Source organism: Rosa rugosa, chromosome 1 (assembly GCF_958449725.1).
Source record: "Rosa rugosa chromosome 1, drRosRugo1.1, whole genome shotgun sequence".
In the NCBI taxonomy this organism is placed as follows: Eukaryota; Viridiplantae; Streptophyta; class Magnoliopsida; order Rosales; family Rosaceae; genus Rosa; species Rosa rugosa.
The window spans coordinates 40,375,847-40,393,718 of record NC_084820.1 but is presented as its reverse complement, the minus strand read 5'-3'; the positions used below and the strand labels follow the sequence as shown (position 1 = coordinate 40,393,718).

The 17,872-nt window shown below is 40.1% G+C and overlaps 1 protein-coding gene and 1 long non-coding RNA gene across 2 annotated transcripts; both read left to right on the top strand.

Moving 5' to 3' along the window:
- The first annotated feature begins 243 nt into the window (after nt 1-243).
- Nucleotides 244-3,690, top strand: LOC133711429 (uncharacterized). Its single transcript, XR_009847075.1, has 5 exons — nt 244-315; nt 1,457-1,569; nt 2,320-2,382; nt 2,817-2,930; nt 3,644-3,690. It is a non-coding gene; the product is annotated as an uncharacterized LOC133711429 (long non-coding RNA).
- Nucleotides 3,691-5,624: 1,934 nt separating this feature from the next.
- On the top strand, nt 5,625-8,401 carry LOC133724891 (pentatricopeptide repeat-containing protein At4g14850-like). The gene is made up of 2 exons (XM_062151799.1): nt 5,625-7,397; nt 7,816-8,401. Exons 1-2 carry the CDS (start codon nt 5,809-5,811, stop codon nt 8,279-8,281), a joined length of 2,055 nt encoding a protein of 684 aa, XP_062007783.1. The 5' UTR covers nt 5,625-5,808; the 3' UTR covers nt 8,282-8,401.
- The last annotated feature ends 9,471 nt before the right edge of the window (nt 8,402-17,872 follow it).

Below are 17,872 nucleotides of genomic sequence, written 5' to 3'. Positions count from 1 at the left end.
GTTAGAAACATTTGTTGCTTGATAGGAAGGTGCTTTTGGTTATTGAAACTAGGTATGGTCATTTTAGGAAGAATCGAGATTTGGTCTAGCTAGCATGATAAGAGGTTGTCACAACAGCAAGAGATTGTTTAGAAAAAAATTAGTATGGATAAGGTTAAAAATAGGTTAGCATGTTGGTTTAATGAAGTAAGATTATCACAAAATGGTTTGGAAAAGACTATTGATTTAAATTATATGGCATGGCAGTGGTTCGTGTTGCTTTTACAGCAGCGTTTGGCAATTTGGTTTTTCGCATTGTCTTGCTTGACTCTCCAGGTATACATGTCTTGATTAATTTGTTGTCATGTAAGGAATTTGGCTTGGTAAGAGCATGAGCTTGTATGATGTCCGCCTTGCTTGTTTCGGTTTGAATAGATTCAATTAGTGACCATTATGCTTGGGCACGTCGTAGGCATGTGCTTGATGGTATAAGCTTGTGACTTCCTCAAGTTTATTTAATGGTCAAATGAGAGTGCATTAGTGTTGGAAAGCATGTGCTTGGATGTAATGGCTTGGCGTGATTCTCACTTGGTTTTCGATGCATATAGGATCTTGCAAGATTCGAGCTTGGCATGACTTGCCTTTGTATGCTTGTTAGTTCGCTGTTGGATGCATGACCTTAGAGAGAAGCTTGACATGATTGGTGTTTGTATGCTTATATGCTTAAAATATTTTGCTTGACATAAGCTTGTTTAAGTATTGAATTGTTACTCTTGGTCGTGAATCCGCTTGGCTTGACAAGGAGCTTGGCATGAGTATGAGTGGCATGAGCATGAGTTTGGCATTGTGTAGATGAATCTTTGATTATTCAAACATCATAAGAACTTTGACGCTTTCCTCTTTTTTTTTTTTTTTTTTTAAATCATGATCCCTTGAATGGGTAGAAAGTGATTAGAACTGATCCAGCAGTAGGGTGCTTGGAAGCCTTAAATTCTAGTTCGCATTTTCCAATGAATCAATAGACTATAGGCATGTGCTTTTCATCATGAATCATCTTTCACCAAGCCCCCACGTATACCTTACTTCGAGCAAAACCAATCTTTTGCACGTAGCACGGCAGTGACACAATACCACAAATATACATGCATAAAGGCTGTCATGTTTGCTTGCAGGTCGTGATTCATGCTTGAGTTATATAATAGAGATTTAAGCTCAGGTCTAATTTGATATAGCTAGCATGTTCCGGCTATACTCTTATGTCGATTAATTACTTGTCGACTAATCACCGGCTTGGCATGGCTTGAAATTGTTGAATTAGGATTTAGTAGGAAATGCAGCTGCTGCATGAACTTCTGCTGGAATTGCTTTAGTACAAGCTTTAATGACATGTATGTATGCTCGGTTGATTATGATGGTGAGCTGTTTTGGCTTGCTTGCTCAAATTCTTTGAATTGAATTGTTTTTCTTCTGTGGTCAGATAGGATTAGCATGCTAAAAGTTCAGTTTCTTTTTGGATGTATTTGGACGTCATCTTTATTCCCAGCAGTAAAATGGGTTGAGTTGTTGATCTCAGAGCTTCAGGCCTGCAAGGTAGTGAATACCGTAATATTGGCGCTAGAACAGCTTAGAATATTTGAGTTATATTGGCTTGTTTTTTTTTTTTTTCGAGCTCCTTTTAGCATGGCGGTGAGTGGTGACTTGCATGATTTACTAGCAACTTGATCATGAATAAGCAACGTTACAGTCTTGGCTTTGTTCCAGCAATGAAATTTCTTTTTCTCTTGAAGTTGTCAGGACATTTGAGCACCTTGAACAACTTAAATTGCTTGGGCCATTGCTTGAGTTGCATGATGCTCAATCCATTTTGCTTGGTTGCTCCTGTCTTCATGCATGAATTCTTTTTTTGAATATAATGAATGTTGCGATTGAAGTTTCTTTTCACTTCTTCTGCATGCTTGAAAGACTTTATTTTCAAAATAAGATTGTAAATTTTGAATGTGTGTGCCTGATACGAATATGCATGATATCAGTCAATAATATAGTAGTTCTTCTTTTCTTCAACTTGCTTGTTGCTGGTTGGTTTGGCGTATGGATCTGGAAAGGTGCTCTTGAGTGATGCAAATGGTAAAAGCCTGATTGTAAGAGTGCCTATGTGTGATGTATTGATTCTGGTTTAAATCAGTACGCTTGAGCTATGCAATGAATTGAAATGGTATGACTGATTGTGGAGAGTGGATTTGTTTGTGGTGTTGTCAAGATTTGGATATCAATGTAATTTGGTGCTGGTTATGGTATGTAAAGGGAATGATTTTGCCTGATTTGAATATTTTTTGCTTTCAGATGGATCAGCTTGATGCATGAATATGAGGCTAAAAAGTTTAGGATGGATGAGCTGCTGTTAAGGTAATCAACATGAACCAACTCATCAGCCCCCAAGTGCAGTAGCCTGATTAAAAGTATAAGATTTAACTTTTGCTTGCGTGTTCTCCGGCAATGAATATCGCTTGAGAAGTGTGAGGGGCTTGTGCTTATGACCACTGCTGTGTGCTTGGGTTTTAGATTAGAAAACATATGCATGTTGCTTTTGTAAGAGTATTTCTCTCTAGAATTGTAGCTTCACATTTATGTTAGCTAGACATATAGATTGATATAGGTATAAGATATCTAGAATATCATTATTGCCTGGTATAAGCATCAACAATGAAGAGGTTATCTTTTATGCTTCCTGGTAAGGTTCAGTGAAAGGGTATGTTCAAATAGGCTTTAAATGCTCAAGAAGTGGCTAAACAATAGTAAGATTGTTATGCATGTAGCTTTAATGGTTGTAATGCTTGCAGAGGCGTTAATAAACTGCTCCCAGCAGTGATTGTAAAGATCAAGAACAGAGATTAGCTTAATATATGTTGCAACAAGGGGGAAGCTAGCTGCTGGAATCATAGCCTAGTCCTCAGGTAAACGGTTCAACCTTGTAAGGACATGATGATTTGAGATAAAAGATAAATATTTTCAGGAAAGAGGTAGTGTTAGAGTATGAGAGGAAGAGGGAAAAAATGTGATTTCTTTAATTTTCAATAGCTAGATTTGGCCTTTTGTGGTGAAAAACAAAACTTACTTTCACTAATATCATTTTCTGATGTAAATCAGAGGTTCACAAAAGAGTAAGTAAGTATGAAATTGAATCTGGGTTTTTTCAAAAGTGAAGAACAAAAAAAAGTCTCTTCTTACTAAGCTTGTTTGCATCACTTTGACCTTTTGCTGCTGTTTTGCTTGACTGTATCTGGCGGTGTTATGACAACAAAAGCATGGGTAGTTTCAAGAAAATTATCATCCTACCATGGAATAAGAGCATGATTTTTTTTTCCGAAGCATAGAGCACTGCTATGAAATGGAGGGAGCCATGGTTAAATCACAGCATGTTTTTGAAATTCATTAAGCAAAGCCCCCAAGTATTCTTGCATGATGCTTGAAAGAAAAAGGATAACTTTGAGTTTGAGTATACTGAGCTGATTTAGGCCTGGGATTAGCACAAATAAGGACTGATATTTTGTCTTCCATGTGGTTTGTAAGGTTTATGAAAAATATGGTAAATAGGCTCGAAATGCTTGAAAAATGGCTAAACAAAAGTAAGTTAGTTTTGTGGCACTAATGGTTATGATGCTTGCAGGATGTTTATATATTGCTCCCAGCAGTGGTAGTCAAGATTCAGCGTGAAAGTTAGCCGCTGGAATCATGGCCTAGTTCCCAGGCAGAAGGTTCAGACCTTATCAGATCTGGAAGAAATGCATCAGCTGGTGATGAGGTTATTTGTGGTGGCTTGTTTGGTTTTGTTGAAGCCTCAAGGTGAGATAGCTTTTATAATAGGACTCTTAATTTGTTCACTCAATATTGAAGCTTGAATAATGAGTGAATAAATTTGATTTTGACAGCTTTCATGATTCCTGTTACAGAAACTCATGGATTGAAGTCTCATAGTCAATACAATAAGCAACAAGCTTTTGTTTCAATGAGTATTGGCATGTTCATCAAGAGAGCTCCCATTGATTGCATCTGATACATATTGTCAGTGGTAAAGCATGACTGGTTTGAAGTGAGCATGGTAAATTTATGGAGAAAAATGTTGTTGTTAAGGAAGCGGAGGTGGAAACACAGCCTAGTCCCCAGTGAAGTCGCCAAAATGTAGGGGGCACTTTGATCGGAGTTGTACGACAGTGGATATTCATGGGTAAGGACCCAAAACTTTGCCCCTTTGTCTGAGTTAGCGAAGACTAGGCCCAGCAAACTTCGAATGATTAAAAATCCTAGGAAGGTTGCTGTTGTGTTCTTCCCGGCAGTTCCTATATATATGCATGGCAGTGAATTGATCATTTCAAAAGAGGCTTGGCAAGATGCGTGTGGCGTGGGAGCTAGAAAAGCATGAGTTTGAGAAGAAGAGGTTCCAGCAGTGTTGTATACTGGTTGAGGTTTGTGAGATAAGGGGGTTTGGATAGAAGGTGAGTTTGAAAGGATGGAAAACTATGGATGGATGTGGGAGAGAGGAAGCATGAGAGAAGAAGAGTGCTAGGGAGCTTGCTAGCACACTCTGTCCTGCCTCTGCTTGGTTAGTAACATAGCTATTTATATGCAATTCCAGCAGCCAAAGGAATCTCGGTGGAAGGTCTTTACTGCTGGGTAAAGAGATAGCTTGGGTTAAATGCATGTACTAGATTTTTCAATGTGTTTTGGTTTGTCAAGTTGTGTCTAGGGCTATGAGATTTTGGGCAGATTTTCTGCCATAATTTAGGCAGGATTTGCTGCTAGGATTGCAATCCCAAGATTTCTGCTGTGTTGCTGGGATTATGGGATTATGTTATGCGACTAGGATCAAGAATCCTATGTTTAGCATTTACTATTTTGTTTGTTTCTAAAGGATTTGGGCTTGGGTTTTTGGGCTCTCTCTCTTCTTCACTTACCCGTATTAAGAGTTAGGCCGTTGGGCATGAATTTTGGTCCCAAGTCCAAAATTATCAACGAGCCTAAAACTAATAATGGGCCTCATGCAATTCTGTTACCTTCCATACCACACCCATTCTTGTAAGCCCCAAGTGCGTGAATGTGGCTTCGGTCCACGTGCGTGGCGTGATGTTCGCGGGTGTAATTTGCCTCGAAATATGAATTGGGCTTAAAGCATAAATTGAGCTTGTTAGCAGGATTTTTGGGTGTCAACAGCAGGTACAACTGTAAACATGAAACGATAGTTCGTACGCGCGAGCGCGGCCCTTCCTCACGCGCATACAGAAAGGCTAGTATGTAATGAATTAATGAATTTGAACTCTCAATTTAGCCAAGAATATTAGGCATTGAAAATAACCTAAAAATATAACTTTTGGACCTTAAAAAATAAATTGAAACCGAATCGGACTGATCCGAAAAAATCGGCCCAACTAAAATTTTGGCCCAGCCCATTTTAAATCAGTGTTCGGTTTGAATTTTAGCTCAACCGACTAAATAGGGTCGAAAACAATTTGAGCCTCAAACCGACCCACCCCGACTATTCCCAGCTAGACCTGCGTGAACGAGACCTGACAGTGGTAACTGGACCAAAACCCTACCCGATAACCCACACCATTTCAGGCCCAAATTTAGGTCCAAAGACCCAACCCCACAATCCTGACACAAAGCTTTCGTACAAACTCGCCACCATCTCCCGCCTTCTTAGTTTCCCCAGTCGTTTCCAGTAGGTCTAATTCGAATTTTTGTTCTCCATTCTTACACAAATCACAAACGCTCCTCATGCTTCCCTAACTCGTTGTCACCTTTGTCCCAAAGCCATGACCTTACACACCAACAACAATGCCATCCCTCACTCCCAACTCCCTCGCCTCCCTTCTCCAATCCGCCGTCTCCACTCGCTCTTCTCTTCTGGGCCGAGCCGCCCACGCCCATATCATCAGAACCCTCCAACCCCCACACCCCTCCTTCCTCTCCAACCACCTCGTCAACATGTACGCCAAACTCGACCTCCCCATCTCCGCCCACCTCGTCCTCCGTCTCACCCCCTCTCCCTCCGTCGTCACCTGGACCGCCCTCATCGCCGGACTCGTCCACAACCGTCATTTCGCCTCCGCTCTCCTCCACTTTGCTAACATGCGCCGCGACTCCGTCCGCCCCAACGACTTCACCTTCCCCTGCGCCTTCAAGGCCTCCGGCTTGCTTCGTCTCCCGGTGGTCGGAAAACAGGTGCATGCCCTCGCCGTCAAGGCGGGGCAGATATGTGATGTCTTTGTTGGGTGCAGTGCTTTTGATATGTACTGCAAAACTGGGCTGAGAGACGATGCGGGGAAAATGTTTGATGAAATGCCTGAGAGAAACCTTGCTACTTGGAATGCCTACATTTCGAATGCGGTGCTTGACCGGCGGCCGGTGAGTGCTGTAAACAAGTTTATTGAGTTTGTGAGGGCGGGTGGGGAGCCGAATTCGATAACCTTCTGTGCATTTCTCAATGCCTGTTCGGATACGTCGGCTTTGGAACTTGGGAGGCAGTTACATGGGTTTGTGGTGCGATGTGGGTATGGGAAAGATGTGTCAGTGCTCAATGGGCTTGTGGATTTTTATGGGAAGTGTCGGGATGCTGGGTCGTCTAAGATGGTTTTCGATAGAATTGGTGAGGCTAATCATGTCTCTTGGTGCTCCATGGTGGCTGCTTATGTGCAAAACTATGAGGAGGAGAAGGCTTGTGAGTTGTTTTTGCGGGCTAGGAGAGAAGGGGTTGAGCTGACGGATTTCATGGTTTCGAGTGTTTTGAGTGCTTGTTCTGGACTCGCGTGGCTTGAACAGGGTAGGTCAGTTCATGCGCTTGCGGTGAAGGCTTGTGTGGACGGAAATGTCTTTGTTGGGAGTGCACTCGTTGACATGTATGGAAAATGTGGGAGTATAGAAGATGCCGAGTGTGCATTTGATGCGATGCCTTCAAGGAACCTGATCAGTTGGAATGCGATGGTGGGTGGGTATACGCATCAAGGACATGCCGACATGGCTCTGGCATTGTTTGAGGAGATGAGTGCGGGAAGCCATGAGGTTAAACCGAATTATGTCACATTGGTGTGTGTATTGTCAGCATGTAGTAGGGCGGGGGCTGTTCAAAAGGGCATGCAGATCTTTGATTCAATGAAACAAAGGTATGGTGTTGAACCAGGGGCAGAGCATTATGCATGTGTTGTGGACTTGCTAGGGCGAGCTGGGATGGTAGAGCGCGCTTACGAGTTTATTACAAAGATGCCAATTAATCCAACAATTTCCATTTGGGGTGCTCTTCTTGGGGCTTGTAAAATGTATAGGAAGCCAGAATTGGGGAAGATTGCGGCTCACAAGTTATTTGAACTTGATCCTAAAGACTCTGGCAACCATGTGGTGCTTTCTAATTTGCTTGCAGCAACTGGCAGGTACTAAAAAGCCTACTGTCGTATTATACCATTTCTTTTCATATGAAATGCTGTATAGCTTATCAAATATGCTACTTCTTTGGTAGCAGAAGACACTTCACATAGAATCTGTCTGCTCATAACCAAAGTACCTCTAGAAGACTAATGCTAGAGGACTACAATTTTTCATCCACATTGTTGCACATAGATGGTAGTTGAGATATAATCAACATCTGGTCACCATCATGATATGATAAGAACATATTAAAATATGGTTCCTTAGCAATTCTCATACCTAGAATCCTTGAGGCTGTGGTTTTGACGTTCCATTACACACAATCATAAGGAATTGGGAATTGGGACCAATGAGACATTGTTTTTGCTTTCATTATTTTGGCCTTTGCCTCCTTTATTTAAACAACTTGATTAACCAATGCAGGTGGGAAGAAGCCACTCTTGTGAGAAAGGAGATGAAAGATGTTGGCATAAAAAAGGGTGCAGGCTACAGTTGGATCGCAGTCAAGAATGCAGTCCACATCTTCCAAGCAAAGGACGCCTCCCATGAAATGAATTCTGAAATTCAGGCAATGCTGACCTATTTAAGGAGGAAAATGCAGGAAGCTGGGTACGTTCCAGATACAAATTTTGCTCTGTTTGATTTAGAAGAAGAAGAGAAAGTATCGGAAGTTTGGTACCACAGCGAGAAGATTGCCCTTGCCTTTGGCCTCATATCTATCCCTTCTGGGTTGCCTATAAGGATTAACAAAAACCTTAGGATCTGTGGAGATTGCCATGGTGCAATCAAATTCATATCAGGTATTGTAGACAGAGAAATTATTGTCAGGGATAACAATCGTTTTCATTGCTTTAGAGATGGCCGTTGCTCCTGTAGAGATTATTGGTGATTAATGTATAAGATTGCTTAACTTAATTTTAGTGCATCCAAATCACATGCTGCGATAAGATTCAACAATATTACTCTATATGGTGTGTTTGGATGGGGAATGAGTGTCTGGAATTCAATTGAAACTTGTTAAGAACTTTTGAACACACGAAGAATGTGAGCAAGAACACAACAAAACTGGACTTGAATGACTTAATTAATTCAAAGCAAAGAGCATGGCTTTATAGCCTTTACAACTTTAACAGAAAGAGACAATAAGGAAACCTAGCTACTTAACAAATGATAAAGATATGAGCACTACAATAGCACATGAGGGGACAACCCGTGCACTACATCAAAAGGAGACAGCTCGTGCTCTCACCCAAGTACAAAAGACAAAGCATGCCAATGACGTTCTCCAAGACAAGTCTTGTCTGCATGTTCTATCCAACTCTATCATACCCTCCCTTAAACTAAGCTGCATAACTTAGTTTACTTTGGTGACTCACACACTCCCAAGAGACCTCGAAGCTTTTGAAACTGCTCCAGTTTTAATGGCTTCGTCAGAACATCAGCAATTTGCTCCTGTGAACCACAATGAACTAGCTGCACCACTCCTTCCTTGGACAAATCTCTTAAGAAATGAAACCGTACTCCAATATGCTTGCTTCTTCCATGCATTACTGGATTTTTGGACAATTTGATTGTTGAGCTATTGTCACAGAAAATAGTTGTACACTCATTACCTTCACAGCCAAGCATTTTAAGTACCCTTTTCATCCATATTGCTTGACAAGCACATGCTGCAGCAGCCACAAACTCAGCCTCCGTTGTAGATAACGTTACAATCGGTTGCTTCTTAGATGACCAAGCCACTGCCCCCGAGCTCATCATAAATGCATACCCCGAAGTGCTCTTCCTGTCCTCCAAACACCCTGCATAATCACTATCGGTGTACGCTGTCAAAACATCACTTGCCTCCTTCTTATACAGAATACCAAAGTCAACAGTCCCTTTCACATATCTTAACACCCTTTTTGCAGCCATAAGATGAAGTTCTGTTGGTTGAGACATATATCTAGCAATCAAACTTACTGCATACATCAAGTCTGGACGAGTAGAAGTTAAGTACATTAAACTTCCAACAAGCTGCTTATAGAAGGTGCCATCAACTTCAATCCCGCTCTCATCTTTTGAAATCTTGAACCCTGGAACTATAGGATTCAGTACTGCATTGCTCTTTTCCATCCCAAACCTCCTAAGCACATCCATTGCATACTTCTTTTGGCTGATAAAGATCCCATCCTGCAATTGTTGTACTTCTAATCCGAGAAAGTATCTCATTTTCCCTAAGTCTGACATGTCAAACTCCTTCATCATTGAATCCTTGAACTCCCTCATCATTGCATCATCATTCCCAGTGTAAATTAAATCATCAACATACAAACTTACGATCAACAGTTTACCTTGGGTGTTTGTCTTGACAAAAAGTGTCTGCTCACTAGGACATTTCTCAAATCCCTCCCTTAAGAAATAGGCCTCAATGCGACTAAACCAAGCTCGAGGGGCTTGTTTTAGTCCATATAAGGCTTTTCTTAGCTTATAAACTTTGTTGAGCTCCTCCTTCTTCTCAAAACCTTTCGGCTGCTCGACGTACACATCCTCCATCAATTCACCATGCAAGAATGCTGATTTGACATCAAGTTGATACACCTTCCAACTCTTGTGAGCAGCGAGAGCAAGAATGATTCTCACTGTGTCCATCCGAGCTACTGGTGCAAATACTTCAGAATAATCGATCCCATACTCTTGCACGTAACCTTTGGCAACCAACCGAGCTTTAAACTTCTCCACCTCACCATGTTCATTCAGCTTTGTCTTGTAGACCCATTTGACTCCAATCCGCTTCGCTCCTTCAGGTAAATCAGTGAGAACCCATGTTTCATTTTTCTCTATGGATTTGATCTCGGTCTCCATTGCTTTCCTCCAATCTTCGCTTCCCACGGCCTCTTCAAAACTCACAGGATCTGCATTTGTGAATAAAGCAAAGTTTAAAAGGTTCACATCAACTTCTCCTTCTGAAATCCCTTCTCCACTTACGTAGTCATCCATCCAAATCGGTGGCCTCCTATTTCATGCTTCTTCTGAACTCGAGCTTGAGGGAGATACCACTGCATTCTCATCATCAACTACCACATCTTCACCGACTACTGCATCTTCCTCTTCATTGTCACTCGGATTCTCAATCATCTCATCCTCACTATTTCCCCATTCCAAGTCAACTAATATCTGCTGTTCATAACTCTTGTCCCAATCCCACTTTTTCTTCTCTTCAAAAACAACGTCTCTGCTGGTCATTATCTTCTTTGTCATGGGATCATATATCCTATAACCTTTCGACTCATCACTAATCCCCAAGAGAACACCACTGGTACTTTTATTCTCCAATTTTGTTCTTTTTGCATCAGGTACATGCACGTGACACACGCATCCGAAGACTCTCAGATGTTCAACTGACGGCTTCACACCACTCCAGACCTCTTTTGGTGTTGCATCTTTCAAAGCCACAGTGGGACACCGATTTAGCACATAGATAGTCCACTTTACTGCTTCAGGCCAGAAAGGCTTTGGAATTCCCTTCTCTGATAGCATGCATCTCACTGAATTCATCACCGTACGGTTCTTTCTTTCTGCAACTCCGTTCTGCTGAGGAGTGTATGCAGTTGTTAGTTGCCTTCTGATTCCATTTTCTTTGCAAAAACTGTTGAACTCGGCTGATGTAAACTCTCCTCCTCGGTCTGTTCGTAGACATTTGATGGCAAGACTAGTTTCTTTCTCAACAAGTATCTTAAAGAACTTGAAAACAGCAAATGTCTCTGACTTCTCATTTAGAAAATAAGACCAAGCTTTCCGACTATAATCATCAATCAAGCACAGCACATACTTCTTTCCACTATTCGAAATTGGAGAAATTGGACCACATAAGTCAGCATGAATGAGTTCTAACCTTTGAGTTGCTCTCCAGGTGCTCCTTTTTGGAATAGGTTCACGATGTTGCTTGCCTTTCAAACAGTCAACACACACCACATCTGAGGCTTGAAGCTGAGGTAACCCATGAACCATTTTCTTTCGTTGCAAGGCTTGTAATCCTGTGTTACTGATGTGACCGAGTCTGCAATGCCAGAGGTGAGTAAGGTCCTGTGTTGTAGTGTTGAAGCAGATTTCTTGGTTTGGGTCGGACAAAGTTGGCTGAATCCTTGCTACCAAAATAAACATCCGATTGGCTGTCATCTCGGATTGAATGATAAGGCCTTTATATGGGTGATATATCTTGCACTTCCCGGATTGAATGAGAATTGCAAGACCTTTCTCCTGTAGTTGTCCTATGCTCAAGAGATTGTTCTTCAATTCCGGTACATAAAATACATCACCAATAACACAATTAACTCCATTTACCTCCAACTTGACATTCCCTTTCCCTGAGACCTTCATTCTTGTGTTGTTGCCCAATTTCACAGTATGTTGAAAGGACTCCTCTAGCTCAGCGAATAGTACCTTGTTACCACACATGTGGTTGCTGCACCCTGAGTCTAAGAACCAAAGTTCTTCTCTGCTTGCTCCAATGTCTTCAACATAGGCCATCAACAACATCTCTTCTTGCTCGTCTAGCTCGGCGTAGTTTGCTTGTTTATCCCAGGTGGGACATTCATACTGAAAGTGACCGAGTTTGTGACAACGGTAACACTCCACAGTAGCCTTGCTAAATCCTTGCTGCCCTCTTCCTCTACCTCTTCCTCTACCTCTGAAACTGCCTCTCCCTCGACCTCCTTTGTTTCTCTCATCGATAGTCACCTTTAGAGCATGCTCCTCTCCACTCATTCCAATGCTATTTCTGTTGAACTTTTGCTCATGCACAACCAATGAACTTTGTAATTCATCAATAGTGAGTGAGTCGATATCCTTGGACTCTTCAATTGAAACGACCACGTAATTGTATTTCTCAGTGAGAGTCCTGAGAATCTTTTCCACAATAGTGACGTCCTTCATGTCCTCTCCATTACTTCTCATCTTGTTTGACAGATTCATAACTCGAGCAAAATACTCAGTGATGGTCTCACCCACCTTCATCTCCATGATCTCCCAATCTCTTCTCAATGACTGAAGGGCTGCGCGCTTCACTCTAGCATTGCCTGCATACTTCTTTTTCATTGAGTCCCATATATCCTTCGAGGTGCGTTTCTCCAGAATCTGCTCCAGAATTGTCCTGTCAATGGCTTGAAACAGGTAATTCTTTATTTTCTGGTCTTTCTGCTCCACCTCTTCCAATTGTCTTCGCTGTGCCTCTGTCAGCTCTGCTTCTGCTTGTGGCTCAGCATAACCCGTCTGAACCAGCTTCCAAAATCCCTTAGATCTCAGCAGATTTTCCATGAGCATTGCCCAATGGTCATAGTGCCCACTGAAGCGTGGTATGGCAGGCTGCGTGAACTCTCTCTCTTCACTCATCTCTCTCCTTTTTCAAGTCACTCAAGAAGACTACAACTCTCCTTTCTCAGGCCCCAGTGGAAGGGGGCTTTGATACCAGATTGTTAAGAACTTTTGAACACACGAAGAATGTGAGCAAGAACACAACAAAACTGGACTTGAATGACTTAATTAATTCAAAGCAAAGAGCATGGCTTTATAGCCTTTACAACTTTAACAGAAAGAGACAATAAGGAAACCTAGCTACTTAACAAATGATAAAGATATGAGCACTACAATAGCACATGAGGGGACAACCCGTGCACTACATCAAAAGGAGACAGCTCGTGCTCTCACCCAAGTACAAAAGACAAAGCATGCCAATGACGTTCTCCAAGACAAGTCTTGTCTGCATGTTCTATCCAACTCTATCAAAACTCAGTATTTCACAATTTCTCCCTTCCACTTTTGGAGTTCGGTATCCCGGCCCATGCAATCAGCATGATGTACAGAGAACATCGTGGAAACTGGAGCTGTAGATTTGCGACTTCAATTCCCACAAAACAGGTGTCATTCCATCCAAGTGGGAAATTCTCTTTTTCCCATGCACCAAAGACTTGCAGTAAAATTTCATCCAAAACCACCCTGGGTCTCTGTAAAGCTAGCTACAAGCCTACAATCATTGCGGAGCCTTCCGACCCAGTACTCCCAAAGTTTTTGTTAGCTCTTATGCTTGCATTCTCTTCTTCCGGCTAAAGGTTAGATTTCAACCTCTATCCCCTATTGAAGATGCAAATGAACTGATTGGGTACAGATTTTGGCTTTTGAATGGGATTACTGATTCATATTAGGAATGGGTTTTGAGATTTCTATGTTATGTTGAATGAGAATATTGTGGGACATGAAATTCCCACTATGAATTTTGCAATTGAATCTTATATGCTTCCTGTTTATGGATTTCGCGATTGAAGTTTAATATGATTATTTGAATATAAGGGAATGCTTTTTCTTTCTTTATTATGGTGTTGAGTCCAAGCAAGTGTTTGATAAACTTGGGAAGAAAAGGGGTTTGAGTTGGATACTTGTATAATATTTGTATTATACTAGTTTAATATAATATTTGTACTAAATTAAACCCTTAACTCAGTGTCAGTTGGTCCTGGTGGTGCAGATGTGGTCTTGTTTTTTTTTTTTTTTTTTTTTTTTTTGTTTCCTTCTTTTAAAGATAAATTTTTATTGAGAAGGCATTGAGGGGTATAACTCACCAACGTAATGTTTGCAATTTCCAATACGCAACCACTTCACAGGCCGCTGAATTTTTTTTCTGATATGCTAAATCACCAAGCATCAAAACTGCATTTCTATTATAAGCAAATAAGATCAATTTCTTTGTACCAAAAAAAAAAAAAAAGATCAATTTCTGCTTTTCCAAATTGACTTTGCAACTAAAGTGAAATACATTGATTAACCTTGATATTCCTCGGTGATGAACAATAAAGCTAGAAACTTTGAGATCATAAAGTTATGTCTGTACCGACTCTACATGAAAAATTCTTGGATGTGCTTTTTCGTTCTTTGAGCTCTAGATTTAGTTTGCAAATCATGATATTAAGTTTATTTTTTTCCGTCCTGTTTGTGATTAAGGTTTGTACACAACATATTAGTTTTTTTTTTCTTTCTTTTTTTCTGAGATGAATGCAGTAATATTAGTTGATACTTGATAACATAATATGTTTACATATTTAAACAGTATGAGAAATACTACAAAAAAGTTTGGCCTGAATGAGGTATGGGAGTGAAGTACTTGCAATACTGGATTTTACTGGTGAGAAACAAATAAGGTTTATAGAGAATGACAAGCAGTTTCTCATAATGAAGGAAGTTCCAGTTGGGAGAAAATAGAGGATGATGTTCATTTAAGTGGATCATAGAATATTTTTCCAGCATAATAATTATTCATTAAAGTTGATATGGGATAATGTGCTTGTTGCAATGGTTTTGGTTGTTAGAGCAACTCCGATCCAACAGCTCATTTTGCTTCCCTATGATATAAAAATTATAGGAAGCTGTTGGAGTTGCTTTAATAAATCAACTGGCTGGGTTGCATTTAATAGCCTGTTAATTACCTCCTTGTTAATATATTATATGGTGCCAGTGTGCCACAGATGAGTTGTCTGCAGCAAGTGCAGAACAAAGATTTAGAAAGAACAAAGGAGTTGAGTTGTCTGCTAGAAGCATGCGTCTGTACGTGGTACAGTGCTGTAATCGCACATGATGGACTTATCAGTTTCCAGCCAGTCCACAACCCCCAGCAGCTGCGCAGCAGACAGTTGAGAACGTACATGTGATGTAAGCCCAGATGAAAATCAGCTTTTGAATGCATTAGTTAGGTCAGAGATTCCCAATCGGGTAAAGAACAGACAGCTGCTTCCATTAGATGATGAAGCCCAGCGATCGGAACTCATCTCCCTCACAAAACCCATCCCCTGAGATCAGAACTCATCTCCCTCTCAGAACCCATCCCCTGACTCCTTCCTAGTTGTTGATGCCCAAAACCTTTACAGTTTGTGACCATTCATTTCAATTAATGTCCCTGTATTTCAGATGGATTCATTTGTCTCTCTGTTTGAGATTTCTTTGTATGTGCTAAAGTTTATTGTGATTTAGTTGGTGGCATTGTTGACTGCACAAGTAATGGTTGAGTTTGGATGCTGGATTTCTATCTTTTCTTTAATTGTTGACAAAGATAAGCTAGGAACTAATAATGTCAAGGAACTCTTTTACTATCATTTCTAATTCAGTTGGTTAACTCACTTATTTTCTGAACTCTGCAATAACCTAATACCTTATTAAGAAGGCTTCCCAGCCCCATTTCAAGGAAAATTTTGTTTTGATCTAATACATATTCTATTATTTATGGGAGATGAGCAAAATAGCACAAATACACGTTAAATATAATTAAGTGGGTTGAGATTTAGGACAAATAATTTGGATGAGATTTAGGACACATGGAGAGGATTACAACACTAATACACATCAGAACCTAACAATTAGCATACTAATTAGCATCAACTCGTACGTACTAATCTAGTCTACAAGTTCAATTCTTAATTATTAATTTCCACCACAACCGCCCCCACCGCAACCCCCACCACCACAACCACCGCCTCCACCATGCCCACCATGGCCATGTCCACCTCCATCACCACCACTAGCAGTGCCAACTCCATAAATACCAGTCGCACGCACAGGACCCCCATAGTTTTTACTGCCACCAGTATTCTTTTTTTTCTTTTGGTCGAGGCCACCAATATTCTTGGAGTTTCCTTTTTTTTTGCCAGAGGAATCACCACAAGCAAAGATTACAAATGATATGACTGAGAGGGACATTAGGATCATCATGCAGAGGAAGAACACACCTCCAGAACTACTCGGTAGCAAAAGACCACCTACATGATCAGCACTATCACCTACAGCAGCAATTGCCCTAGCCATTTTTGTTTCTGCGAGTTGGTATAATTATTTGTGCGAGCTCGGAGTATAAATATATAGATCCTAGAGGAATTTATTTTACATGGTCCAGTCGTCTCATGCTTTTTCTATTAAACCATTGCACCTACCTACTTCGAGTGATCGATCATTCTATTCTCATTTGCAATATCTATCTGAATGTAAAAGGCACGCTGAACTGAATAAGCCAAACAATACTGTCACCACGCGATCAGAGTGAAGAGGCCTTGCTCAGTTACCTTTGACTGAAAATAAAAATCGAAATCCAAGGACCAAGGTCGACAAAAGCAATTCCTATAAGCCATTTCGACTCTGACAAAAAAGGAAAAACTAATGGTACGTAGAATTTTCCCGTAGAAATGATCTCTATTAGAATTGCCAATTTATAATTATTTAATATTGAAGTGACATGCATTGAGAGTGAATACCGTAATTAAAGTAGGTGAATAACTAATTAAGCAATTAGTGTTTTTATCATTGCTTAAATATTACTGTTTTACTTTTTAGTTTTTACCATTGCTTTAATATATATATATATATATATATATATATATATATATATATATATATATATAGGGCTTCTTGGGTGCGGACGGTACGGATTTCCCGTTTTCCCTCACTTTCCGGCCACATTTTCACATCTTAACCGTTCAGTTTTTAGGTCATAATGTATAGATCACCTCTACAAAATTTCAACCAATTTGGTGATCGTTAAGGCATCCAAAATAGCAATTTACCATTATAAATACGAACGGTTCCGGTTCGACAGATTCGGTCCGTTCGTGTAAATTGCAATTTTGGATGCCTTAACGATCACCAAATTGGCTGAAATTTTGCAGATGTGATCTATACATTAGGACCTAAAAACTGAACGGTTAACATGTAAAAATGTGGCCGGAAAGTGGTCGAAAACAAGAAATCCGTACCGAAATTTCGGTACGGACGTCTGCACCTGAGAAATATATATATATATATATATATATATATATATATATATATATATATAGGGCCCTTCCAATAAAGGATCCCTTTTTCTAGTCTTTTATAGGGATAGGCATTAGCAGGGGCGGAGCCACGTTGGTCCGGTGCCCCAATGAGTTTTTTCAAAAATATATATAATCTGGTTTCACATTATAACTAAGTGATGCTTTTTATGGTGGTTGAAGCACATATATGTGTTTGGCTAGTCCTTGGTTCGATTGCTGGTAGCAGCAATGTGCTTATTTTTTTTTTTCTGTTTTTTTAAACATTAATACTATTTTTCTTCTCAGCAATGTGCTAATATTTTTTTTATTTCTTTCTTTTTTCTAACATTAGTACTAGTATTTCTTCTCAAAAAAAAAAACATTAATAGTATTCTTTCATATAGTTTCAAAGTTCAAAGATAAATTATATTTCCATTATGAAAAATTGTCTAAAATCTAAAAACTATAAGTTTTATTAATAAAATATGTAATTTTAAAATAATATTTATCTTTTTTAGCACAAAAATAGATATTGATCTTTCCCTAACCTTATTCTAATTATTATTTTTATTACAATTTTGATATATTTTAAGTTTAAGTTTAAGTTTCATTTTTTTTTTTAACTTTCGAGTGCCCCAGTTGAGACAATTTTCTAGCTCCGCCACTGGGCATTAGAC